The 27,666-nt window shown below is 43.4% G+C and overlaps 2 protein-coding genes across 10 annotated transcripts in view; one reads left to right on the top strand and one right to left on the bottom strand.

The window, feature by feature from the left end:
• Positions 1-2,517, top strand: part of CCNI (cyclin I) — a 39,315-nt gene extending 36,798 nt beyond the window's left edge. For 3 of the 4 annotated variants that reach the window (XM_055588864.1, XM_055588866.1, XM_055588863.1), the window contains one exon: positions 670-2,517. In XM_055588864.1, coding sequence (XP_055444839.1) covers positions 670-1,113 — 444 coding nt within the window. In that variant the 3' untranslated portion in view covers positions 1,114-2,517. The remainder of the gene's footprint in view (positions 1-669) is intronic. The other variant, XM_055588865.1, reaches the window with a different exon arrangement.
• Positions 2,518-7,427: 4,910 nt separating this feature from the next.
• The window catches only part of SEPTIN11 (septin 11), a 98,011-nt gene continuing 77,772 nt past the window's right edge, over positions 7,428-27,666 (bottom strand). For 5 of the 6 annotated variants that reach the window (XM_055588856.1, XM_055588861.1, XM_055588862.1 and 2 more), the window contains exons 7-10: positions 27,134-27,302; positions 18,496-18,628; positions 16,310-16,497; positions 8,841-12,814 (exon numbers count right to left, since the gene is read on the bottom strand). In XM_055588856.1, coding sequence (XP_055444831.1) covers positions 12,799-12,814; positions 16,310-16,497; positions 18,496-18,628; positions 27,134-27,302 — 506 coding nt within the window. In that variant the 3' untranslated portion in view covers positions 8,841-12,798. Of the gene's footprint in view, positions 8,233-8,840; positions 12,815-16,309; positions 16,498-18,495; positions 18,629-27,133; positions 27,303-27,666 lie in introns of those variants that run through there. The other variant, XM_055588858.1, reaches the window with a different exon arrangement.

Genomic DNA, 27,666 nt, shown 5'->3' with positions numbered 1-27,666 from the left:
TGTTAGTCACTTAATTGTGACTGACTCTTTGCAACCCCATGAACTGTAGCCTACCAAGCTCCTCTGTCCATGGGATTCTCCAGGCAAGAATACTGGAGTGGGTTGCCATTTCCTTCTCCAGGGGATCTTGAACCTGGGTCTTCTGCATTCCAGGCAGATTGTTTACTGTTAGAGCCAAAAGCATGTGTATGTATATGTGTGTGTGTGTCTGTGTATATAGACACACACACATATATAATATGTATCTTTATAATATATATATGGGAGTATATTTATTAATATCTAATTATCTGTATTTTGGTGTTCACTAAAGACGTTGGAGGAGGCAAAGAGGGTGAGGTGAAAGGCCTTCTGGACAGGGGAGATAGCCTGAACAAAAAGCAGATGTTAGATATGTATCAGTGAAAAAAGAATAATTTCTACTTTCATGAAGATGTCCAGCATATAATTGCAAATAGAGAATTCAAGTTCCAAAGTGGTTTATATTATAAATACAGATGTGGACACACATTCTAAAAATGATGGGTTAGGCTGGAGGAATTAGATGAGTTGGAGGTAAAAGATGTGAGGAGAGAAGCCTTGGGGGACAGGGGGCATGAGGAGAAAAAGTGGCTAGCAGAAAGGACAGAGCCACCTCCATTGATTATTTTTCTTTCTCGCCTGGCTCAGATGGATAGCTCCCAGCTGATCCACTGTCGGGAGCTTGTGGCACATCACCTTTCTACTCTGCAGTCTTCCCTGCCTCTAAATTCCGTTTATGTCTACCGTCCCCTCAAGCACACCCTGGTGACCTGTGACAGAGGAGTGTTCAGATTACACCCCTCCTCCGTCCCAGGCCCAGACTTCTCCAAGGACAACAGCAAACCAGAAGTGCCAGTCAGAGGTCCAGCAGCCTTCTGCCACCATCTCCCAGCTGCCAATGGGTGCAAGTATGCCTCTGCCAAACGCAAAGTGGAAGAAATGGAAGTGGATGACTTCTACGATGGGATCAAACGGCTCTATAACGAAGATAACGCTTCCGAAAGTGTGGGTTCTGTGTGTGGCACTGATTTATCACGGCAAGAGGGACAGGCTTCTCCTTGTCCACCTCTGCAGCCTGTTTCTGTCATGTAGCTGCAAGAGTTACCTTCAAGTGCAAACTAAGGTAGATGACTCTGGGGATGGGAGCATGGAAAACCAGGATAGGCTATGTAAGGTATATATCTTTTCAGGCTGATTTGAAATGAGCCAGAGGAAAAAACCCAGTTGATTTGTATGACTAATTATAATTTAACAATATTTAAGCACTTAAAAACCAAAAAAAAAAGTCTAAAGATCAAAAAAGATTTTAGTAAAAAATTCCTTTGTCAGTTCTACCCTTTACTCTGCTAAAATGTAACGTGTAGATTGCCTTGTGTCAGAAACTCAGTGTTTTTTTTAAATTCCAAAATTCCTAGCTAGCAAACCTTGTCCCAGAATCCTGATTTAATTTTCCCTCTTGCTTTTGCTTGCTTCTTTGAATACTAAATGAATTTTATGCATGTTGATCTATGCCTGCTGATGAGGAAACCCTCAAAGTTTATTTTTAGCAATCTAGTGAACAAATTATTTCAGTGTGACAGCCATGTTTAATCCATGATTCAAATTCAAATTAATCTGGAAAAGGTACTTCAAAATTGCCCCATATGAATCAGGTGGTAAAAAGGACCCCTGTTACCATTGTTGATTTTTGTCTCCTTTCAATTTCTAGAGTTTGAAAATAAAATTACTTTCAGTTTTTGTTTATCTTAAATTGAAGCTTAAAAGTGGCACGTGATTAAGACACTCTTAGGTTTGTTGAAAGGATTTTTGACATTTGTATAAAAATTTGTGATAAAGACTATATCGAGGTGCTCACTAAAGAAACGTAACAGCTAAAGTTAGGTTTTTTAAACTGCTCAGTTCACTCATTTATAATCAGCAGGAGAGACTCTCTAGATGTTGGGGCAGCTCTGTGATTGGGATCTGTAACATGTATTAACTGAATTCAGTACCCTAGTTTTATGTTAAGCCATTAGGATTTTTCTTGATCGGTTAACCCCCTGCCTCCCCAGCCTACCTGTATTTCTTGATCAGTTAACCCCCTGCCTCCCCAGCCTCCCTGTATTTCTTGATCAGTTAATCCCCCTGCCTCCCCAGCCTACCTGTATTTCTCTTAATGACTTCTGGATTCTGAGCTCCCTGTGCAGTCTGAAGAAGGTATTGCAGTCAGAACCATGTACTGATGATAAAGCCACTGGTAGCAATAAATGTTGTCCTTAACCTTTTTATCTTTTTTTTTCTGCTTGTGAAGAGGTACAAATTCTTGATTGGTTAAGCACTGCTATTTCAACTATAAAAGATGATAAAAATACTAATATGCTTGTGGAAAATAAAACATAAAGGGGGGAATTAAATGTGACTGAGTTTAGGGTTTGACATTATTTTTCCTTCCTAATATTTTCTAACTGGTGGACTGTGACCTTCCAAACAATAAATTCTTAGCTTAAGGAACTGTGAGGGCAGGCATTTCCCTTGTCTTGATAACCTGTCATTTTTAACCCACTGATTTTGCACAAGTATTCTCCAGTCTGCATTTGACTTTTAAATTCTTGTGGTAGGGTTGGCTACCTGCTACAGTCCAATCAAAGGGGAAATGTCTCCTGACATCGAAGTACAGGGAGTGAATAGGACAAGGTTCAGCTTCTGACATATCAAATATAAAGCTTTCCAATATCATGAAGTTTTGTCTAATATGTAACTGTAACTTCTAAAGACTCAAATTATTGAAATTAGTGTATAAGCTCTTAACAGGAGAATGTCTCCTAAGCCTATTAGTATTTTGAGGTTTGGCCACTAGATGGTGCTTTTAGAAAAACCATCTTTTTAAGTTTCAGGAGAAACTGGGCTTACTGTGACGGAATAAGCAGTTTAAGCTCTCACCTCTTGTTGCTAAACATCATCATGTGCAGCTGTAAGTTCACATCACTTAAGCCATGGGAGGCCTGTGCACATGGGACTGATGGGAAATTACCAAGATCTGCCATGTTGGGACTTAGATGTGGCTAAGTATGTCTCAACAACAACAAAAACATTCTAAAAATTCAAGATCCTAATGTTTGGTTAAGTTGTTTGGTCCTGCACCCTAGAAATATGCTTGGGAATACTTGAAAATAGCCAAGTCCCAAAAGCTTGCTGCTTTCATTTTCAGTTGGATTTGGCTGATCATAGGACAGAAGGCAATGGTGACCCACTCCGGTACTCTTGCCTGGAAAACCCCATGGATGGAGGAGCCTGGTAGGCTGCAGTCCGTGGGGTCGCCAAGAGTGGGACACGACTGAGCCACTTCACTTTCACGCATTGGGGAAGGAAATGGCAACCCACTCCAGTGTTCTTGCCTGGAGAACCCCAGGGACGGAGGAGTCTGGTAGGCTGCCGTCTATGGGGTCGCACAGAGTTGGACACGACTGAAGCGACTTAGCTTAGCAGTAGGACAGAAGATGGAAGTATAGCCTTAAACGTGGTAAAGCTAGGTACAAGGAGTTAAACTGACAGCTTCCCCTCACCGTATTAAGAAGTTTACAGATTACAGACCTTCCTCTATTTACAACAGAGTTATATCTTGATGAACTCAATAAGTTGAAAATATCCTTAAATCAAAAATGAATTTAGTGCACCTAATCTACTAAACACCATAGCTTATGAACCTAGTCCACCTCAAGTGCTCAATACACTTAACATTAACCTCCAGTTGGGCTGAATCCATTTAACACAAAGCCTGTTCTACAACACAGGAATCAGGTATCTTATGGAATTTGTTGAATCCTGCCCTTAAGTGGAAAACTGGTTCTAAGTCTATCAGTTATTTTCCTTTCATGAGTGCATGGCTGACTAGGAGCTGCTGCTGCTGCTAAGTCACTTTAGTCGTGTCCAACTCTGCGACCCCATAGACGGCAGCCCAACAGACTCCTCCGTCCCTGGGATTCTCCAGGCAAGAGTACTGGAGTGGTTTGCCATTTCCTTCTGCAATGCATGAAAATGAAAAGTGAAGTCGCTCAGTTGTGTCCGACTCTTAGCGACCCCATGGACTGCAGCCCACCAGGCTCCTCCATCCATGGGATTTTCCAGGCAAGAATACCGGAGTGGGATGCCATTGCCTGCTGCTACTGCCCAGCAAAATGAATATCCGTACTGCATATGGCTGGCCCAAGACAAGATCCAAATCCAGAACTACAGTTTCTTCTTAATGTATATCACTCACACCATCACGAAGTCAAACCATATTAAGTCAGGGACCTTCCGCAGTGGTTTGCGTGATGTAAGACCCATGTGTAGTACAGAGATATGCCTCTCCCTGTGCCACCTCTGGGTCATTGACAAGCTGTCCTAAGAGGTAACCAAGAACATCTTACCAGATAGAGAAGTTTAGACAGCCCACAACTCTAGGTTTTTCAGGTTCTAGGAGGCTGAACCTCTCCATTTCTCTCAACTCAAAGTATGAGTTTCATGGCACATCAAATGTCAAAACTTTTGACCTTACTATGTTACATAACAGTAGGCCAGTGAACTTAAAACTACTGAAAAGCAATTAGTGTGTTTTGCTTTTTAGAATACTATCTCTTGCAGTTTAGCCCAGAAAGGGCTTACCTCTTACTCCCAGAGTTTGCTGTATGAGGTATACAGAGACATGCAGTTCATAGCATGTGGCTACATCCCCCAGTGCCTAATGTTGGCCTAGTGTAGTATAAAAGTATTTGGGGAGAGGAAAGAGTGGGAAGACGGATGGATGTAAAGCAAGGGCAAGGAGAGCTAGAGCTGCACCTCTTCAGCGTTACAAAAGCCCTGTGCAGGGCACGGTTAGGCAGAGTTTGTAGAACGCTATTGTGCATCCTACCCCCATCATACACAAATTTTTTTTTTTTTTTGGACAGGAACCAACCTTAAAGCTTCATGCCTCTCGGTGCCATAATTTGCCAAGAAAAAAAGCTTTTCTTTGGTGCCAAGAAAGTTTCCGTAGTGGACTGACAGGCCGTTTCAATTCACAGTACTGCAAATAACTGACTTGAGGAAGACATGAAATCTTCATCTGTACCTCCTACGATGTTCCACTAATAATCAAAAGATCTCATTTATTTACAGCTGCCTGTCAGAATAGGAAGGTTGGAAAAGGAGGTGAGCAGATACCCAGGCTTGCAATTAGTCTTTTCATATTAACACATTCAGCCCTGAGGGTGCCACTTGTTGGCTAGAGACTGATCTGAAAGCTACATGGTAACAATCACAAGGACTAAATACCACAGTCTTAAGGATTCAAATGCAAGGATCTTCAAAGTGAGCCATGTTGCCAACACTGTCTCCAAGGTGGAAAGATGGCAGTCATCTGCAAAGCAAAAGGTTTTGCATAGAACTGTCATTTAAGTACAGTGAAAATTATTTACTTAGTTTTTCAGATGTCCAGAACTGTTTACCCATACGGGACAATGATAAGCAGAAAAGTCAAAATAACTAAGAAGGAAGTTTAGGTACAGTCGATGCGAAAAAGTACAGTCGAGCCTACTGGTATGATGACCTAATTTTATCTCACTCAGCTCAGTGCATACTAATTCAGAAGATCAGGTTTCTCCTTTATACATGTGCTGTGCCAATCTCAAAGAGATCATCTAGGATACACTTTGAGCAATAAGGCCGAGTCTGTAGCTGAAGCAAGGTTTTTTTTTAAAAGACGATGAAAAATAAAAAGCCTGTTATCAAAATAGGTTCAGCTGGTTCAGTTCTCCCTGCTTTTCAACAATCTACTTTGGGACAAGCGAGTAATGTTTATTTTTCATCTCTCTTAGCTGGTCAGCCAAGAGAACTTGAGAACCTACCAGTTTTATCAACACTTGAGAAAAAGAACCTGAAGTAAACGGGAGGTTAGCTGTGTGCTTGACCTGTGCTGTCCATTACCCACTCTCCCTAGATAACTGAATAGAAACCAACCTAGATGGAACAGCCAGCTCTCTCGCCCCTCTCACTAAGATGTCACCATTACACTTCTCTAGCCTGAGGCCTAAAAGGGGAACAGCAGTAATAGATTACACATTTCTCTCCTTAAGGACAAAAATACTGCCTAATTTGAGTTTTAAATATTGCTCAAAAAATGTCTTTACAATCTGACACAAAATTTGTTTTCAAAACGAGTGACAGGGTAAAGTTGATATTAAAATAATGAAAGGAGCTTAAAAAGAAATCCAATCATTGTGCTTAGTAATCACAGTGGTTTCACACAATAGGATGTCTGTGTTCAACTTACAAGACTGATAGTATGTCATGCTGTAGCATCAGTTAATGAGTTGATACCCACCCATCCATCCGTCAAACCACTGATCACATCTTAGCAGATTTCTATCCTTGCAGATTATAGTGTAATATGGAGGGGATGGCTCTCAACTCATATTTTAACTATTTAATGGCTCAGATGAACTTGATTTTAATAACATGTAATAACAGTGTCTAAGTAAAGGAAGCCTCTCGCCAGTATGCTTATCCAATTAGACTAAATAATCTCTTTCCAAGAATCAAATGATTCAAGAGGCAGGCACTGTTGCTTCATCATTTCACCTTTCAACCAAAGCATATGTTTACCATTCTTAAATAAAGCGGGGAACTCTCTCAAGGATCTTTACCAAATGCAACTCATGCCACCAATATCCATCTGTTATGGGGCCAAAAAGTGATGGAAATAAGCAAAAACTATTGACAAGAAATGAAAAGGTAGCAAACTGCATGTTCATGCTTAAAATAGAAATGAGTTTGGAAATTGCACCTTGACTACAAAAATTGCCCCTAAGAGGTGACTGCTGACAAAACAACCTACCCCTGCATCCAGCCCATCACAAACGAGTCAGCATCGGAAGTCACTGACTCCACAGCCAGAAGTGTGTGTGTGCGTGTGGGTGTACTTGAAGCAATTTTCAGCATTTTTTTTTCCTCCTTTGGCAAACAGAGTGGAGAAAGCCACCTGGCTGACTGGCAGATGTGCATGAGAACCATTGTTTACAACGCTCCTGTTGTCTGGGACAGGATATGTACTTGGGGGTTTGTTTCCATGGTCCAGGACACAAAAACTCTGGACACGTGGTAAAGAAGAGCTTCACAATAAATAAAAAGGCAAGCATGGGCCAGAAAGTTATTTTAACGTACCTTTAAATATAAATTGAGTCCCAGAGGCAGAAAAACCACCTACCCAGCCCTGGCACATTTTAAACATGATTAAGACTTGCAGGTCAAAGTCCCAGTGACAGCACTGGGGCTTGCTGCTGTGTCTGCGATGAGGAGCATCTGAAACACGGTTCTGTGGCTTGAATGTCACCTAACTTTCCCCTTGAGCTTAAAATTGGCATAATTTTGATACCAAAACTAAGTCTGAATAACCAATACATAAAACTGGCTAAGTAGAAAAAAAATTTTTTTTTTCCAAAACAGAGTCCCAAACCCCAAAAACTTATATATAGGATGCAGGTAACAGAAAGAGTCAAATAAAACAACAATGGTTCCTGAATTTAAAGGAAGGATGCCCACTTCTCTCTCTCAAGAGGCAGACGATCAGCTGAAAAATAAAAATATTGTATCAATAGAACACTCCAAATTTAAAACTTGCAGCCATCTTTGTTCATGCAATATCAAATGTTTAGAAAAATACCCCAAACTTCAAAACAACCCATCAAGCTACCAAGAGGAAGGAAAACTGTTGCCCCAATCTTATGACCTGATGGATGGTTGAGGGTCCTGATGGGACTGTTCAGAAGGTCGCTCATGGGACAGAGGTCTGGAGTTTACATGAGATCGTTTGTGGACCCTCAGACTAGGGTCCATGCTGTCTTCAGTCCATGAGTTCTTGGGTCAGCAGCTTCAAGAACGTGACAGCTAAGCAAGATCCCAACACATGGCTACTTTGGGTTTTGGCCCAAGTTCTCTGTTTCACTCAATTTCCTTTTAAGGAGTATTATTAAGTATTACTGTTTTTGGTGACAAGTCATTTTAGTAACCACTATGGGCAGTGGTTTGTAAACAGACATTGACAAATACAAACAGCAGTGCAGTATTTGACCCAGACTTTAAAGAACAGGAGGCGATGGTGGAAATGAGGTAACTCTTCCCCAACACGTGTGAACAGACAGCTCCTGCTCTTCTAATGCTCTATGTCCATTAGGAGAGAGTAGGGCTTGTCAACAGGATGGTTACATAAAGAAGAAGCTACAGAAGAGAAAAAAGAAAGGTTCAGATTCAAAGTTGATTCTTAAAAGGCTTTAAAAAAAAAAGGAGCTTCTCTACAACAAACTGAAGGAACAGTGGTGTGTCAGTAAAAGGATGGCAGTCGAGGTGGGGAGCAACAGCAGTAGAGCTGGCACCAGAGGCCGAGGAAGAGGCTGCCTCGGCGGGGGCGGTGGGGTGCTAATCAGGGTAGAAGGGGATGGGAATGGGGGACAGAGGGTGGCAGAGACGGTGTATGAAGCACAGAACACCACGTGGCAAGCGTCTTGGAGGAGGTGGTGCTGCCCAGATGGTAGCAGTTCAAGTCCAGACAAAGCAGGAAAGCATGAGACACTTCCATCCCTATTTCTTTTATCCAGTATTATAAACACGTGTACATTTGTATATCAAACAGTGACTAAAAAGAACTCACAAAAGGGCACACAATGTTTGGGTAAAAATATATTTTCCCCCACTTTATGTTCTTGGCACTAGTGATATGCATAGATTACCTGTCCACCACGCTCCTACCTCCACAGACACCAAATGACCGAGCCAGTTTGCTACGGGATTACTTTCATACTTGAAAAAAATGATATGCTTCACACCAATACAGTTGTTTTAGTTTTTTAAAAAAGACAAGTGTCTAACATGCAGTTTACATATATGACAATTCTGCATTAACACTGAAAGGAGATTACACAACAGTTTTAAAAACACATTGGTTATTTTCCAACAGCAAAATGACAGTGATCTACAACTACAGTTTAAGGCATATCAGCATATTTTAAAATTAAGGAACAGACACAGTTGTAATGCTGTTCACAGCTTAATCTTCCATTTATTTAAAAAATTCCCTTCATACCTACATACAATCTAGACTTGACGTCAATTCCCCCTAAAGAGTCATCACATATGTATCCTGTCAATGGAACCAAGACTTCTGGAAGTTGAGACTTGACAACTTCAGACACTTGCAAATGGCAAAGCAAAGGGATCTCAATGCACAGTTTTGGTAGGACCACACAGAGACAGTATGACATGAGTTGGTAACAGCTGAAAACCTGATTCAACAGTCTGTATTATGAAACACCGATGGATATGTCAAGCAAGTGAGGAAACCAAGTCTGTTTGTTTGAGGTGCACAAGATATGAGGTGTTATTGCTGGTGAGATCACAAAGCAGAGAAAGAAGATGAGTAACCTGTGCCCAGCATTCTGTTAAATGTTCCCCTGGTTGAGGTGTCCTTTCTGGACAAAACCACCACCAATTAATAAAGAGCCTAAGCTGAGAAAAGGTCGTCTCTCAACTGCCCGTAAATTCTCATAAGTGCTTTTCCATCACATCCTTCTTGAAACTGTCATAGGTATCTAAAGTCCAGAAGAAGCAAAAGCATGGTCATAATGGTTGAACAAAAGATCTGGGGAAGGGCCAGCAAGAGCTGTCTTGGCAAAAAAAAAAAAAAAAAAAAGTGATCCTTGGTAGTAGTTAGCACAAGGGAAAAATCATTAAACCAGGATCACCAAAAAACTAAGCAGTCATAAAGGCAGTGTAATATGAAAAAAACTTTCTCTTGTTTTTCTCTAGTGGAAGGTAGTAGTTTCTCATTCTAGCTTTACTTACACAGTCAGAACCAAGGACCCTCTGGGACTTCCCTGGGGGTCCAGTGGTTAAGACTTCACGCTCTCACTGCTGAGGACTCAGGTTCAATCCCTGGTCAGGAGACTGAAGTCCTGCACATCACATGGCACAAGCAAAAATAACAACAAAAGAGAACCAAGGACCTTCTGTAATATCCAATGAACCCACAACACTATGTAGAACACAGACTGGGATTGATAATTTCTGACTTCCACACTGACACCAAGGAAAAGTCAAATCTCTGTTTCTTGTGAAAAAGAAATGTGAGCCATTTAAAATATAGTTTTCTTTCTTTTAAAAAAAGAAAACAAAGGCTACTCAAACCAATACCTCCCTACCCCCATCCAGGAAAAAAGAAATAATTCCACCTATCCCATTTGTTTCTCTAAAAAGCCAAAAAGATCTCAAAGGTTTCTTACTACTGTACTTACATGCAAAGGCGAAAGCACATCCAATTAGATTTGAGGGTATCATTTACTCCGTGCAGAGCCAAGGACTACTGTGAAAAAAGGCACAGATACAGAAAGAAGAGAGGGCAGCAATAACAAACCAAACAGGACCGGGGAGCAGGGGCAGAAAAAAGTTCAGAAGCAACGCAGTTTTTTTTTTTTTTTTTAAAAAAAAAAAAAAAAGCTTTTATATGTTTCTTTTGACTTTTTATTCCCTGACTCTCCATGATTTGTTTTTCTGTGAAAAATTTAATGGGGGGAAAAAATCAATCAACAATCTTGGAATCAAAAAGTCAGCTGGATGCCTTTTGCGGTTGGGCTCACTTTAAAAAGGCTTTAGCGATGCATGTAAAATGGTCATTTTCAAGGGATGCATTCTTAGGATTTAGAAGTGTATTTCCTGTTACAAGGCACAAAAATGAGCACACAAGCAATGACTGGAACAAGCATACAGCACTAGTATTCAAGCTTCTGTCTGGTGCACAGCGTCTGAGCAAATTCAGCCCACGATTAGAATCAGCATGCCACCTGATGTCTGGCTGCTGCACAGCTAGCTTCAGACTAGAATCATTCAAAAACAAAAGCAGAAACACTGATCCCGGAGCTTCTAAAGCCTGTCTTTATACCTCTATTGCCGCTTCTGGTTTGCAGTTTCTATCCCAGCTTAGTTTGAGCTTCCATGAAAACTGATTCCTTGCTTTGCCTAATTAAGCCTAAATCAGTTCATGGAAGCCCATTCCTTCTTTCCCTAAGAGTTGAGGATAAAGAGAAGGTTGAAAATTTACTGAAATCAGCTAGAGACTTACTATTTAAATTTTTTAAAAAAAGTGTGTATGTGTTCTGTTCACTTAATGTATGACTTAATGAAGACCCTTCTCCAGGGGATCTTCCCGACCCAGGGATTGAACTTGGGTCTCCTGAATTACAGGTGGATCCTTTAGCATCTGAGCCACTAGAGAAGCCCATCTAATGGATGACTAGGGAGGGCCAAAAGGAAAACGCAGGGGTGAAGGGTCAGATTCATAAGAAATGTTATTCTTTCAAGTAAGAAGTTGGAGACTATGGAGTCAGAGAGAAGCTGGGAGTGTTTTGTTTTTATGGGGGGAGGGGGGATAACTAAGAAACTGAAAGGATAAGCTTCAAGAAGGAAAAGTATAGAAAATAAATTAGGTATGCTCCTTTCCATACAAATCTGGCATATGTAGTCTATGTCCTGAAATGTGACTAATTCCTAATTCTTGTTGATGGGGCAATGGGTCTTAAACGTAGAGGGCAGGTTGAGCGAGTCTTGGTGAGGCCATTCCTTCAAGACAACTGGATTTGAAAGACCAGATGTTCTATTCCTTCATCCCTCTTTTGGCCAAATATCAAAATATGCAAGGAAATTGGGATGTGAAGTTGGATTTCTGCTTTCTTGACTCATGGGTTTGTATTATGTCCCTTCCCATTTCTACCTTAAAATGACAAAATCTCCTCAAACTTGTGCTGCAAGATGATACAGTTTATAACAAATTTTCTATTTTAAATATTTCTGGAAAATTTCTCCTTGGAATTATTGAAAAATGTTACTCAAAGCACTGATATCCTGGAGTCAGTCATTAGGCCCTCGCCCTCAGCCTACTGAGAGCAGATTTAGGTGTGTTTATGAAAAGATGGGGTATTGTTAGTAGCAAACAAGTTGCAGAAAGCCCATTAATTTTAGTAGAAGACTCTTCTACTAAGAACGTTGTATGATCAGCCTTGGAGAGGGCTATCTGTGAGAGGGCCAAGGCTGCCCTGACACAAGTAAATATAATCACTGATTTCTTATTACAGGCCAACTTGGCTAGGACTTAAGATAGGGGTTCAGACATGTTTTTAAAGCCATAAGAGGAGACAAACCAGTCTGAACAGATCCACAATCCAGGCCAAATAATGTTATTATAGTAATAATTTTAAAAAATCCATGCAAGGGTGAAAGTCAGGTAAAGCTTACCCACCGTTCTGCCTACATACAAAGCTACCTTGGTTGGGGCAGGTGAGGAGAAGCAGCAGAAGGCGTTCAGAGCCTTTCCATCATGGAGATGAATAATCAAGAAAAGCAAGTTGTCAGAGCTATTCAGGTTTACAGTTCAGCTGCTGAGGTGGTGAGAAGTTTTCCTGTCAGACGTACATGGAGGAATTTAGCCTCCTTCCCTTGGTCCCAAGCAACACTCGAGTCACAGGACAGGCATGCTTGCTGCCGCCACTCTGAATTGGCATAAACGGCAAGTCATTTGCGTTTCCAGAAACAAAGTCCCACTGCACATAGCTTTTGCTGTGACTCCCTTGTTCTATCATTTTCCACCCCCCAACAACATTCAGCAAAATGAGTTAATAGTTATATGGTGTCTGGGGAAGGGGGAAAAATAAAAATAAAAAAATAAAAGGACACAGATGGCAGAGATACAATATTACTGCAAAAGCAGGTGAATGCGGACCATCCTTGGCTTGCCAGGCTTTATGTGAAGCTTGCACTGCAAGTTAAAAAACAAAACAAAAAAGTTAGAAATAATAATAAATTAAAAGAAGGAAAATTAGGAGCGCCAGCACCAGCATTCGGTGATGGTGAATGCTCATGCAATGATTATGGAATCGACAGAAATTAAAACCAAAAATTTGAGTAAGCTATATACTACATGACAAGCAAAAGCAAAATTTTAATACTGAATTAAAGAACACATGGTTAGTTTCCATTTGCAGGTCATTCGGAATTCATGAGTGACTTCTTGAAACCATTACATGTTCTACTGGGAAGATTTGCGGTTTGATTTTTTATTTTCTCAAATAACACAAAACCATGATCTATTAGATTTGGGCATCACAGCAGTACTGAATAGCTGAAAATTCCATTTCTGAGCTGCTAGAGTCAGAGAATAAATAAATATACAATAAACGTCTTTGAACAAATAATTTGGCAGTTGGAATATAGTGGATGGAGGACATGCTATTGATCTATTTGGGAGGGGGAAAAAAAAGGACGATCATTATATGGTTACAGCTATAGCAATGCCAGGAGCCTTCCCCCTCTTAGGTATAAAGCAACACCAAGTTCAAGATCCACACGTCTAATTTTAGGCAAATCCAAAACATGCAACTTCATTCCTTAGCAAGAATCAAAATATGTTTAAAAAAAAAAATGAGTGGATGATTCTGTAAACTGTCATTATCAGATGCCAGGTATAGTTTTAAAATGAGATTTTAAAACTTTCTTTTTGGAATGGATGCGTCTTTAAACCCCCAAACTGCCGGCTGGCAAAGTTTTCAGAAAAGATGAACACTGTCTACTGAACAACTTACCCTCGGGCACTTCCACCACTGAGGTGTAGCCGTGAGCAAGGAAAGTGACTTGGTGGCCAGAGATGGCAGGAGGTGGGGTCCAGTTAAAGGCAGTACCAGGGTTAGTTCTACCTTGTCTGTAATCTTAGGACATGTAATATGCTCTCATGCCACTACAGGTCAAGGAGGAAGTACAAAGCCTTACCTACGTTAAAGAGGGAGCGTGTCATTAGAATAGAAAAAAACAAAGAATTTCAAACTATTAGAAAAACTTAGTTAAGCTCTGAGGTGGAAGCATAGCCGGTGAATAAACACGCATCTCTTTTTAAATTTTCTCCCTCGAACAGCTCCCCATGCTCCTCCTCCAGCTACACAAGAAGGAAAGAGCCTCCCATGTATTTTCAAAGTACTGCTCTAGTTCCCCTGGTCACTGTCTGTCTGTGGTCCTCTCTAACCAAAACTCTCCACTGGCAGTAAGAGAAGTAATTTTTCTTTTCCACTTTTACACTTCCGGCCTCCAGCTGGCAATTGCTTTCACTGTTCAAATGGGAAAGGGAGCTGAAGTTCCTAGAAGAAGTTACCAAAAAGTTCGTGCTGTTGTCAGGCACAACATCTGGTGACTCTTGCGCACCAAACTCAGTCTAACCCTATTAATAATAACTGAGAATGTATAAATAAGGCTAAAATAGAATTCACACGCACTTCACATAAACTTGAAAAGCATTATAAATGTCTAAGGCCCAAGGCTGGGAAGAAAATAACCTAAAACGTTCTAAAGGATAAGAAAAACCTCCTTACACGGAGAAGTCTGTTATTAGAGAGACTGTTGAAAATGGAGGCACAATGCTGATCAGCTCTTGGAATATTTATTGCTTAAAGGCACATCCAGTATAAATGAGATATCCTTGGAACACTGCTGGTCTTTTATAAAAACATTTTTAGTTCTAAAACGTGTACCTTTATGCACTTTGTGCTTCAGGGTAAGAAAACTTGACTTTGGGTTTCCTAAAACATGAGTCAGCAGCTTTTTTCTATTTCGTTCATGCCTATAGATGTGTGTACACACGTACACACACACACACACACACAACCTATTTTTATCCTGGGTTGGTTTGGATCAACAAGGGTATGATGCCAAATGGCTTTCATTGTGTCTTCCCTAAAGGAATCACCAATCTCTGACTGCACGGGGATCGTCACCATTAGTGACCGACACTGCCCCCAACGTGTAGAGCTACTACAAAGCGCGTTCTTCAACTGGATTATAATCTAGGCAGCTGTCACTCAGAATTAATACAGCATGACTCAATTTTCAGCCCCTGGAGTCCTTCGATCGGTTGGGTCTGTACCAACCCCATTCAACACCACAGCTCACCTACACTGACTACCTTCTATTGCTTAGAAAATCTGCTTGCTCCCCTGCTCCCTTCACACATTGCTTGCTGGCTCAGAGCTTGGAAAGTCAAGGTCTGCAGAGGAGAACTGCAAACTCTCTGCATGTCACGGAGCAGTGCATGTTGGTTTCTACCACAGACAACATAACAGTATTCCTTGCGGGGCAGGTCTGCACACTGACCGAGATGAACACCTCACTGCCGTGCTCACTGTCCACTGATCAGACCTGAGGACTGCGCAGGCTCCAGCCTGTCTGCCATATTACATCTAAGAACGTAATTTTCTGCCTGCTCCAGTACCAACATTTTTAGTGTTTACTTAGTTGTCAGCCTCTCCCCTGGCACCTTAGCATCTGAGGGTGGAGAGCAAGAATCCTGAAACATGCTCTGAGTTGGCTCCTCACTGCCCTCAGAGGGTCACGTATTAAACGAAGAGGGTGGCACCCATGGGCTCACCACCCGGCCGCCACTAAGGTTTTCTTCTAAGGTAACTTACTGACCACTGTGCTTACTGTCAGACCAACAGTAATTGTCATAAAACGGCACCCTTGAGTCTTTCAGGTGATTTCCATAAAGCTTCAAATTACAGGAGAATTTCAAGGCAGGCCCAAATCCCCCACTGGCTTCAGGCCACTGCTGCTGGAATATCATAGGGAGTGACAACTCAGGAGCAGTCTGACCCCTCAGCACATTAAATCAAGGCTATATTAAAAAAAAAATTTTCTTTGTGTGTGTGGATACAGGTATGTCTTGAGAGCTGGTGGAAGTGTCTTAATAGGATGGGCATTTTGATTTCATTTTCACAATAAAACAATTCATCATCTTGTTCAGAGGAAAACTAGTGGCCACTGGCAGTTCTTCTGAATCTTTCATTTTGGGAACAAGACGGTCAGTGACTGGCTTCTCAAGCCTTACAAGAGAGAATAGAAAAATAATTCTAACAATCATAATTTTAGGATGCTCTTTCATCAAGAGCCAGGAGGATTGTCTCCAGAGAGTAGTGAAGAGAAATACACTGTCTTCTCGAGAGTCCTAGTATTGGTGCAGAAGATGTTACTGGAGACGACAGGCGGCTCCAGTCCTGATTGCTTGATCGTGTGGTCAAGTTTTAGACATGAGTGTTTGTGTACCCTTTAGATATACTTTAAAAACCTTTATCGTCTCCCCTGCACTGTAGAGAAAATACTTGCTTTTATCTTTCTGGTAACAGACCAGTTTCCAGTCTGCAAATGGGAAAAGTAGAGACATGCAAGAGGAATAAACTGTTAGAGACCCCGCTGCATGGGGGACACCGCTTACTTTTTCTTATCCTTGTCTTTCTTGGTTTGCTGGGCCCCAGACTGTTGGGCCTGGGACTGGAGCAACTGGGCGGCTGCCTTCTTCTTCTGGAAATTGTTCACCTCCTCCTCCAGCTCCTTCTTCTTGTCTTCCACTTTCTTCTTCTCTTCTTGGTGTGTCCGCTTGAGGAGGTCGAATTTCTCGTGGAGCTGAAAAGGAGAGGAGGAGAACAAGCTTGAGGGAGGGGCTGGGATGCTTGCTGGTCTAAGGCTGCTTGCATCTGTTCAGAAACACACACGTGGTGCTGCCTGTGGTCCAGTTCCCAAAGGGGATCTGGATCTAGGGCTGAGCCAGGCAGAGGTCTGAAGAGCATCCTGTGGAGCGCTGTGCTCTATTGAGACTTGGATCCCTTAGGACTAAGAGAAATCTCTGTGCAGTTTTTCGGATAACAGAATACAGTCATTGTAAAAAGCATAAAGAAGAAAATTAAAATCATCCATGCTCCTAGTAAGAAACTTACCTAATGGTAAGAGTAGTTCTTTTCAAAATAGATAATACATATTTACTTGAAGACTTACATAATGACTACAGATAGATGTATACAGACTATGCAAATAAAAAGAGCATGTAGAGAAATTTCTGAACCTTGACAAACTAAATTTAGAAAAATATCACAATGCAGAAACAAAAACAGGGGGAGAGGGAAGAAGGGAGGGTGGGGAGGCAGGAAGAGAAAGGGAAGGAGGGACGGAGGGAAACGTCCGCACTGAATGATTCTAGATTTTTTACCCAGCATTCACTTGATACTTAAAGCCAACAGCAAATAAGGCTCAACTTTCTTTTCCCTGCAGCAAAACTATGTTGAGTACTTAGCTATTAAGTAAACTCTAGGTTTTTCATTATCTACCATCAAGGCAAACCTATGTCTTTTTCTCAGTGGGATAAATGTTACTCAGAAATCCATGAGGCCCGATTCCAATTGATGTCCATACAAACAGACTCATAAATTTTAATGTACCTCAGTTTATCTTTTAACAGGAGAAAATGAGTAATATTCATTAAGCTATATCAGCTAAAGAATTGGGTCATTTTAAAATCTGAACAGAATTGATTCCTTCATTCTAAACTCTTTGAAAACTTACTGTATTGAAAATATTACTTAAGATGAAAACAAATTACTACTCATTACCATGTGAAATAATTCATATGTCTGAAAATGTTCAGTTATTTATTTTACAATATACTATGCATACATTTAGCAGTATATTTAGGGTATTATGTATAAGAAACAAATGCAAATAAAAAGGATACATTTACATTTAATTAAGTGATCTTAAAAGCTTCCACACTACATTAATCTGCTGCTGCTGCTAAGTCACTTCAGTTGTGTCCGACTCCGTGTGACCCCATAGACAACAGCCCACCAGGCTCCCCTGTCCCTGGGATTCTCCAGGCAAGAACACTGGAGTGGGTTGCCATTTCCTTCTCCAATGCAGGAAAATGAAAAGTGAAAGTGAAGTCGCTCAGTCGTGTCTGACCCTCAGCAACTCCATGGACTGCAGCCTACCAGGCTCCTCTGTCCATGGGATTTTCCAGGCAAGAGTACTGGAGTGGGGTGCCATTGCCTTCTCCAACATTAATCTAATGGCAACTAAATTAATTTCTTGGTTTAATTTAAATAATAGGGGCATATATGTTTATATAATCAAATATATGTTTATCTGTGCAGTTTTAGGCAGATTTTGTGTGCTTAAACTATTTTAAAGTGGTAATGATTTAGTTTGTGTGCTTAATTATTAGAAAGAACTTCCATATCAAAAGTGATAGACCAAAAGCTCTAATTTGTATTTTAAGAAACTTCTCAAAATAAAACTAATATAATCAATAAATACTGCTTAAAAAAAATTTTTTTTTAAGAAATAAAAAAGAAATCCAGGAAGCAGTTACCCTGGCCTGGAACTACAAGGGCTTTGGGATCAGGCCTAGAGATCTAAGATCTAGCTTTAGTCTTGGCTTTGCTGCTAAGTTGGTATGTGACTGCATAAACCCCTTAATCTTTAGGACACTCAGTGTCGCCATCTGTGAAACAGGAATGAGACTGGCTGTCCTGCTCTTCACATCACGCTGGTAGGCCACTTCTCTGATAGAATACACGTGGCAAGTGCTTATCTCCTCTGTCTCCCCTGGACGCAGGACAGATGGCTCACCTCTTTCTCTGCCTCTTTAAGTTCAGCTTCTTTCTCCTTCACTCTCATGACAAACATCTGTCTCATCTCTTCTTCTTTCTTCTGAAGTTCTCCCAGAAATTCATTCCTTTTGGCTTCATACGTCTCCTGAAGACTACTCAAAAGCCACAAACCAAGGACAGTGTTGTGAAGTTGCATGATAAGACATTTCAGTTCAGACAATTTCTACCCAACTGCTTCCTCAAAATAGATAAGGCTGCCGCTTACCAGGTTCAGGGACACATAAAATGGCACCATCTTTTTTTAATTATGTGAGGATCAGAAAGACAAGCGTATAGGAACCAGAGATGTGGCAGTAAGCACAGAATAGCACTAACGCTGATGTTGTTGTTTAGTCGCTACTCTTTTGGGACCCCATGGACTGTAGCCCGCCAGGCTCCTCTCTCCATGGGATTTCCCAGGTAAGAATACTGGAGCGGGTTGCCATCTCCTTCTCCAGCGGATCTTCCCCACTCAGGGATCAAACCCGAGTCTCTTACACAGGAAGGTGGATTCTTTACCACTGAGCCACCAGGAAAGCCCCTAGCACTAATGGGATGCCTCTTACTGCCCAGGCTGTCTGCTGTGTATATTCACACAGGGTCAGCCTGGGCAGGCTGGTGTCTCCCAGATCAGTACCAGGTGGACACTGAAGACATGATTAGAATTTTAGAAGGTTAGAGGGGGTGTGGGGAGAGACATGCATTGACACTGGAGCCAGACAGAGCCATCAGAGCTGGTTTGGGGTTCACAGCAGTTTACTGCCTGATCTGAGGAAGGGCACAGGCTCTCAGCTCAATGTTGTCTATATAAATGTGAATACAATGCCTTCCAGGGATATGATTATGGGAGGTGAATGTGGGCAGACCGAGACAAGCATCTGACATAACATTAGTGCTGGATAAATGTCATCTCCCCCACTCAGCTCCCTCCAACCCCCCAGTTTAGAAAACAGACTCAGTGAACCATTTAAAGAGACAATAGTGTATCTAAAGATATTATAGAAAATTACTACTCTTCAAGTGATATTATGAATTGTAAATAGAGCAGGGAGGAGTTTTACTTTTATTTTAAACCTCATCCACCTCCTGACTGTCTACAGAACTTAGGGCCCAATATTTTAAAGCAAATGCCATGGACTCAGTTTCACCTCCAAATCAGAACAAATATATTTACAGAAAAAGCACCGTTGGTGACACAACTTAGAAACACAGACACCCACACCCACTCACACAGAGAAACATTTGTGGGTAAATTATTATTTCTAGCTCTCCCTTGAACTATCCCTAGAACAAGAGTTGTTACAGTAACACAAGTCTGCAGAACTGTCCACCTTTACCCAGGGACCAATTTCATCCATAGAGCTGGTTCCAAAATGAAGAGCACCTGTGGATGACCCCAGGCTCCATCCAGAGCCACCCCAGCGTTCACACTTGTCCATGCAGAAGGAGGAAAAGGACATGAAGGGGGGGGGGGGGGAGGGAATAGCAACATACTTACAAATATCTTAATTAGGTTTATTTCTATTTCTGTAATCAGTGCTCTTACTGGCCCTGAAAAAATCAGTTCTCCTGCCCTCAAGTGTATCAACACTACCTACCCAGTAATGGACAATTAGGAGTCTCAAGTTTCTGGAGGTATATTTGGCTTCCACATTATCTTAGAACACAAAAGCAAGTGTAGCCAACATCAGTGCTGGCTAACAATAGCAATATTTGGACTTGACATTTAAACCCTACAGCCACAGATAAAGAAAAATGCGTGGGATAATAAAGGTACAAAATAATTTACAAATTTGATTTTGTTTGCTAGCTTCCAGTAAACTCTTCAACAGCATTACTTGGGTCAGAATTGCCAAAGGCAGAGGATGACCTGTCCCTGCTGTTAAATTTTGGGAGGGAACCCAGTTTTTGTTGATTTTAAGATAATGAACATGTCTCCCTTTCCTAACAAGCAGTGGAACACCCACTGCTTTTGGGGTTTGCCAAAAAGTTTCATTTGGGTTTTTCCGTTAAGATGTTAGGAAAAAATCCAAAGGAACCTGTTGGCCAAGCCAATATTATAGAAACACTATCAAGAAACATGACCCAAAATGTGTTCCAAAGACCACTAATTTCAAGAAATCTTCAAAAGAAGGGATCCCAGGTTGAAAGAACGAAAGGAAGGTGCAATGTGTCACTTTGACCTCTCTTTAGGAGAGCCCCAGAGTGCAGGGGCTCCCAAGACCTGCAGCACGTCAGCATTGCCTGGGCAGGTTTTATTGGACTTTTCTAAACTCCACTCCTGGAGATGCTGGCTCAGGATGTCCGACAAAGGCAAAGCAATCTCTGTGCTGCTTAAATGTTCCAGGTGACTGGACAGTAACTAGTATGCCAACCAAGGCTCATCTTAAGTGCTCCGAAAAGGCCTTTGGTTTCCAAACAAAACAAAAACCTGCTTAAACTGATTAACTTAGAGCTCCCCAAATCTGTTTCATCATGGAAAGTTTTGCTAAGTGACCCACAGAGAGAATCTCCTTTGGGTAACACTACTAGGAATTCTGAGAACTCTCAGAATGACTCTGCCTTCGCCAGTCCCATACACAGCCTAGCCTAGGCTCCCGTTTTGGGAAATCCATTTTCAAACTGAGTCATGACCCAGTCGAGGGACTTAACCCATCTGTTAAAAAGTTTAGAGACTAGGACAGGAAAAAAAAAAAAAAAACAATGCAGTACAAACACGAACAGCAGATATTGTTTCATGCAATGTATATACTGGATCATGATGTAGAACATATTTCATAGTGAAGTTTGCGGCCCCAAGTTGGGAACCGCGTATCCCAGAGAAAGGATAGAGTGATGCTGCTGCAGCCAGATGATCTGAACACTGGCTGCTTATGAGATGGCTGCATCCGGGGACAGGAAGCGGCTGTGGAGCTCTGACACGAGATGACAAGCAACATGCTGGAAAGAGAAACCCCACTCCAAGGAGTCCAGTGCAGTAAGTTTCTTAGATATGCATTCACAGATGACACTCCCCAGGCACGTGCGGAAATCCATGTGTGAACGAGAGACACTGGACACCCTCCCCAATGCCTCCAGCCAGTGAACCCCAGTCTAGAAGGAACTGGCCCTATAGTATATCCACTCAAACACCTAAGGGGATAACACCTTTTGCAATTTTTAGCTCTTCAAACTTCATTTGTAATTGTATTTACTAACACACTTTTCTAAGGGAGAAGTGAACAATATTTTCATGAGGCTTTAAGCCAGCCTGAAACACAGGCTTTCTCTTCTCATTTTCTCTCAACAGGTCTGAGTAGAAGATGGCTCTGCCCACGGAGGTCAAGGCAAAGGAGAACAAGTGCTGACACTCCAGCCCATCCTTCACTCAGGTTAAGCGCGGCTCTCTCCCTGTCAGGTCTCGTGGACCACCAGGGGAGGGCAGGCTGGAGTCCCATATGTCACCAGGGTTAGTGGAGGAATTTACATACGAAAATGCGTCATCCTCACAACCACACTGTGAAGTGGGTATTATTATCACCACACGTTTCATAGATGGAGAAACTCAGACACAGAGGAGCTCAGTAATCTGTGCAGGTCACACAATGAAGAAATGACGGAGCTGGGACATGCGCCTCGGCCACCTAGCTCAGGTGGGAGCTCACCTCCCATGGCCGGAGAAGCAAGGCTTTGGTGCTCCTAAAAACAAAGAAGTCTCAGGGGAATGCAAACTGTGTGACCTTGAGAGAAGGGCAGTAAAGCAGCACTATATAGGACCTGACAGGCAGAGTGCAGGAGAAGGCGGAGTTTGGAGGCGTGCAGGAGAGCTGGGAAGAGGGCAGTGGCGTCCAGGAGACGAGCGGCAGAGACAAGACCCATCCCCTCTTCTGTGAACAGCCCGCCCCCACTTCTTCCCCAAATGCCAGCCAGAAGGGGGCCCGGGTATGAGGGACCTGAGTCCTGGGAAGGCACGGGTGCTCTGGCTGGAGTGAAGCATGAGCTCCAAGGCTGCAGGGCAGCAGGTGGAAAAGATGTGCACCAGAACAAGCAGGAAGGGACTTTCCGGGTGGTCTCCAGGCTCCCAGTGCAGGGAGCCTGGGTTCGATCCCTGGTCAGGGAACTAGATCCCACAAGCTGCAACTAAGACCTGGTGCAGCCAAAATAAACATTTAAAAAACAGAAAAAGCAGGTTGACACCTGGAGATGTGTATGCATAGTGACACAAAGAGTCTGCCACAAGACAAAAGAGACAATACTCTGAATGCAGGCAGGTTGAAGGACAGTACTGGGCACAGACTCGGCTTCTGTGCCTGGGACTCACTTCCAAGGCTCAAATGTGGCCTGTCCCTGAGCTCGCCTGGCTCCTGGTTCGGTGTAATACTCAGGGGAGCCGCCACTCATTATCCTCGGCTTTACAGACCTCTCTCTATTTTATGAACACGTGGTATAAACAGAAGTGGCGCCCAGAGGGGAGGGTGGCCTTCACTGTATACCTGAGAAGGAATTCTCTACTTTGAGAACATAAAAGCCTGGAGTCCTTCACTGATACTCCTCCAACCTCACCCTAAATGCACAGGGAAAAAATGTCTTCTCTGAGCATCCAGGCGTGATGACTTTGATGGTGAAATACCAGGAAATCCCTCAGATTAACTGTGGCTTTTGCTTTTCCTTAACTGTGTCATCGTTCACGCAGTGAACCCTCAGGGTCAGGCCCACAGGAAGTGCCCAGGAGGCTGGAAACTCCTCCAGGAGAGAGGCTGGGCTCTTTGTAAAGTCCTGGTTTCCAAGGAAAGGAAAACCAAGTTCATTTCACCTTACAACCCGCCAAGACTTGTGATTCGGAGTTGACTTTTACATTCCAAGGATCTTGCCTGCACCAAGAGGGCCACCTGAGGTTGAGTGAGTGGGTCTCCAAGAGGAGAAACTGCTTCCAGGGTTCCCAGGAACTCAGGTGATAGGAGATGTTTATTTATAGAAGGTCTACTTCTATTTCTTATTTTCTTATACAGGGAAGAGAGTAAAGGTTTTGGTGATACAGATGTATTGGGTTGGCCCAAAAGTTCATTGGGGTTTCCATACCATCTTACATAAAAACCAAATGTTTTGGCCAACCCAATATTATATATTTCCTGCTTTTTTGTCCTCAAAAAGGAACCCTCAGGCCAGTAGAAATGGAACCAAATGGGGAAGGGGAGACGTGTGAATAAAGCATGTTCTCTCCAAGTCTCAAGGACCTCCACCGCCAGACTGGGAGGCCGAAGCAGTGGGCTGGGCCCCGCTCTGCCAGGAACAGCCTGCTGGACCCACCCAGCAATGCTCCTCATGGTGGGCACTACCCTGGCATTGCAGGAGAAACTGTCGTTCAAATGCAGAGATGGGGCAGCAGCAGGAAACCCTCACCATCCAGGGGCCTGCATTACAGACTCCAAATTCCAGAGCTGAAAAGAACACAGCTGTGCTGAACGCTTAACATTTGGGGACGTAAACTACCTCTAACAGACTTAAGAAATAGTCACATGCAGTCTAACTTCTGCAGGCAGCTCACTGGCTCCAGGTGATGATCTAGTAGTCTGCTGCTGCTGCTAAGTCATGTCAGTTGTGTCCGACTCTGTGCAACCCCATAGACAGAAGCCCACCAGGCTCCTCTGTCCCTGGGATTCTCCAGGCAAGAACACTGGAGTGGGTTGCCATTTCCTTCTCCAGTGCATGAAAGTGAAAAGTGAAAGTGAAGTCGCTCAGTCGTGTCCGACTCTCAGCGACCCCATGGACTGTAGCCTATCAGGCTCCTCCGTCCATGGGATTTCCCAGGCAAGAGTACTGGAAGGGGGTGCCATTGCCTTCTCCCGATCTAGTAGTCTAGGGGCTGCCAAATTAGAGCCTGAGAGGGAAATCTGGCCCCTCCAGTTTTTCTAACTACAGTTTTATTGGAACGCAGCTGAGAAATGGAATATTTCCTGCCATATCAGAAAACACGGATGTCACAGTCATCAGCGATTACAGTCCTTCAAGGTGAGCTGGTGAGCCCTGAGGGAACTCAGGAAGGAGAATACCTGGGATCTAGCAGCCATTGGACTGCAGCCACTCCCCGCTGTGAGCCCCAAGGGAGCTCCGGATGTGAAAACCACAGGATACTGGCCTGGGACGGCCAAAATGCAAATGAGAGGGACGACTTCAGTGAGTCCAGACTCCTGCATCTTCCCACACATAGAGAAGCACTAAATTCCTTCACTCGGGTTACCTGGTTTTCTTTAATTAACAATGATCACTGCCATCTATGGGGTCGCACAGAGTCGGACATGACTGAAGCAACTTGGCAGCAGCAGCACCAGTTCAGACTACCTGCCCTTTGTGGCAAAACTTCTATATAACCTGATGGATCCTCCCCTCGTCTCCTCAGAGCAGTTCTCTCAGGGTTACTTGAGATGCTGTCTCCTGGGCTTGAAGTCCCACCAAACATTAAACATAACCCTCCACTTTTAGGATGTGAATATCTTTTTTAGAGCCACGCAGCCACACCTGTTCTTTTCGTTAGGGTTTCTGGCTGCTTTCATCCTATAAGGGTGGAACTGAATGACTGGGACAGAGACTGCATGGTTCATAGAACCCACCGCATTTATTTCCTCGGGGGCATATTCTGGAAAAAGTACTCCTACTAGATCTTACTATCCCCGGATCCAGCCCAGTTCCTCATTTTACAGATAAAGAACCTGAAGCCCAGACAAGTTAAGAAGTCCGGTGGTAGCAGGACCAAGACTTGAACCCAGACTGATGCCTCCTCATCCTTCAGCGCTGTCTGGGTTTGAATGAGAGTGGAGGCACATGGGTTCCATTGTTCTGTGGTTCCTTCTGTTCCATGTCTATGGGGGTGGCGGGGCGGGAAGGGATGAGGAGAGAAAACCTCTATGAAAAAATAAAGATGGCCTCTGCCACTATCAACTACCATTTTCCTCCAGCTTAATAAGCAGGACTGTGTTGAGGCTATCTTGGAGTCAAGTTTCTATCAGCTGAACCTGTATACACAAAAAGGGATCCTCTACGCTGCCTCAGAAAGCACATTCCCGTGGTTGAAGACGGTCAGTTTCACAAGCCCCCAGGGCAAGACTAAATGGTGCAAACCTGGCTAAAAGTGAACATCTCGGTTAGAAGCCCTTTGTCTGGGGTCTCCAGTCATTCTCGCAGGATACTCAGGAGCACTCTACCAGGAAACCATCCCAGATCTCACAAAACTATCTCTAAAGCGACTCCAAGAAAATAACCTCCTCCCATCCTAAAGGCAGCTCAGATCCCAGGGACAGTCTGCCACGCTGCACGCAGGCTGCCTCGGGCATATTTTGGGAGGTAAATGTGTGGCCAGCCGGCTCCTAGACATCCAAGTGTGAGTTACAGGTCAGCCACAAAAGCAAAGGAAAACAGTCTTTTCCAATGAACTGTAGCCCCCAATTGGTACAGCCATAGAACAGACACCTCGTATCACCTCAACTCAAATCCCCATTAAGAAACTACAAGAGGGACTTCCCTGGTGGTCCAATGGCTGAGAGTCCACCTGCCAGTGCAGGGGACACAGGTTCAATCCCTGGTCTGGGACAATCCCACATGTCTCAGGCCAACAGGTCCTGAACCTGTTCAGGCAACTACTGAACCGGAGTGCCCCAAGTGCTGAAGCCCGTGCACCTAGAACCAGTGCTCCAAAACAGGAGAAGCCACCGAAAGGAGAAGCCCGTGAACTGCAACTCGAGGGCAGACCTCGCTCCACGCAACTCGAGAAAGCCGGTGTGCAGGAACAAAGACCCAGCACAGCCATAAGTAAGTAAGTAAATACGTATTTAAAAAGAAAAGAAACTGTATGAGTTTAGTATGGAAAAGTGATTCTCTCCTGTACCAGGAGGTGGCGAATCTAGCCCAGCAGCCCACCTTCCTCTGCCTGGCTGACCCTTCCCCACCACTGGGTTCTCACCGGGCCTGGCCTTTGCAGACAGCCACTCACTCTCTGGCTCACAAAACCTGGGATGCAGAAGTCCATGGGGTTGCAAAGAAGCAGACATAACTTAGCGACTAAACAACAACAAAACTCTATATTGATCCCACACTCTCCCCTTCACATTCTTCCTCTTCATCTCCATCCATCAACGGTGTGGGGAAATACATAACAGACACTCTGTAAGTTATTCCCTTTCCTACTCACTCGTGTTCTTAGAACTGTATGGCTTCACCGAAATCCAGTAAGAGCACTGCCAAAATAGGACTGCTGGCAAGGTTCAACCTTAAATCTGTCTGGCAAAAATGAACAGGGCCAACTGTAATGAGCGGCAACACCTTTATGAACGCCTGAACCAGGTCCTATGCTTCTGTGAGTGTAACAGGGTTCAAAACTCACGCCCCTCACTTCCAACTTGGGCAGGTTGTGGTGCCTTCGCTTCCTCGACTGTAAAATGAGGATGCAGGAATGACATCAGGAACATCAGCTACTCGAGGTGATACAGACAAAGTGGTACTGCAATGCCTGGCAATACACGCTGTTAATCTGCCCTCGCCTGACCCCCTCCCACTTGGATATTTCAATCCAGTGAGTGTTTCTGTGATGCACCAGGACATCCCGGAGACTGCTGCCTGGGGGAGCTGATTGCTAGGTGCCCGCATACCTGAAGGGCTTGCTGTCAGGGTCGGTGTCCTTGAAGCCCATCTCCTCGAGCTTACAGCGCCGATACAGTTCATAATGGCGGGTGTGAGTCTGTTCTCGTAAATCTTCCATGTTCACACGGATCAGCATCTCTCGGAGTTTCACAAAGTCACAGTGGTTTTCATTCTCCACTGTGAGAGATGAGGAAGAAGGCAGGGAGGGTTCTCAGCAGCCATGTCATTAAGATCTGAAGTGATGCTTCTGAGATGTTGTTACCATGGCTACTGAAACCTCTGAGGTCTCAAGGTCATCCGAGGATCCTCTACTGGATCCTCCTTCCACCCCTAACATAGACAGGATTTCTGACATCGGTGATGACTGTGACTGATGACGAGGGTGACCGCTGAGTGCATACTGACTGCTGAGTGCAAGGCACCCTAGGAGGAGCTCTGCAAATACTGTCTCGACTCTGTAACAATTCTGCCAAGTAGGCTATGTGACTCCTGCCCCACAGATGCAGAGCATGGTTCTGATGAGCAGGCTGACCTCCCAGAC

This window comes from Bubalus kerabau, chromosome 7 (genome assembly GCF_029407905.1).
Source record: "Bubalus kerabau isolate K-KA32 ecotype Philippines breed swamp buffalo chromosome 7, PCC_UOA_SB_1v2, whole genome shotgun sequence".
Classification (NCBI taxonomy): Eukaryota; Metazoa; Chordata; class Mammalia; order Artiodactyla; family Bovidae; genus Bubalus; species Bubalus kerabau.
This window is presented reverse-complemented; position numbering and strand designations above follow the sequence as displayed.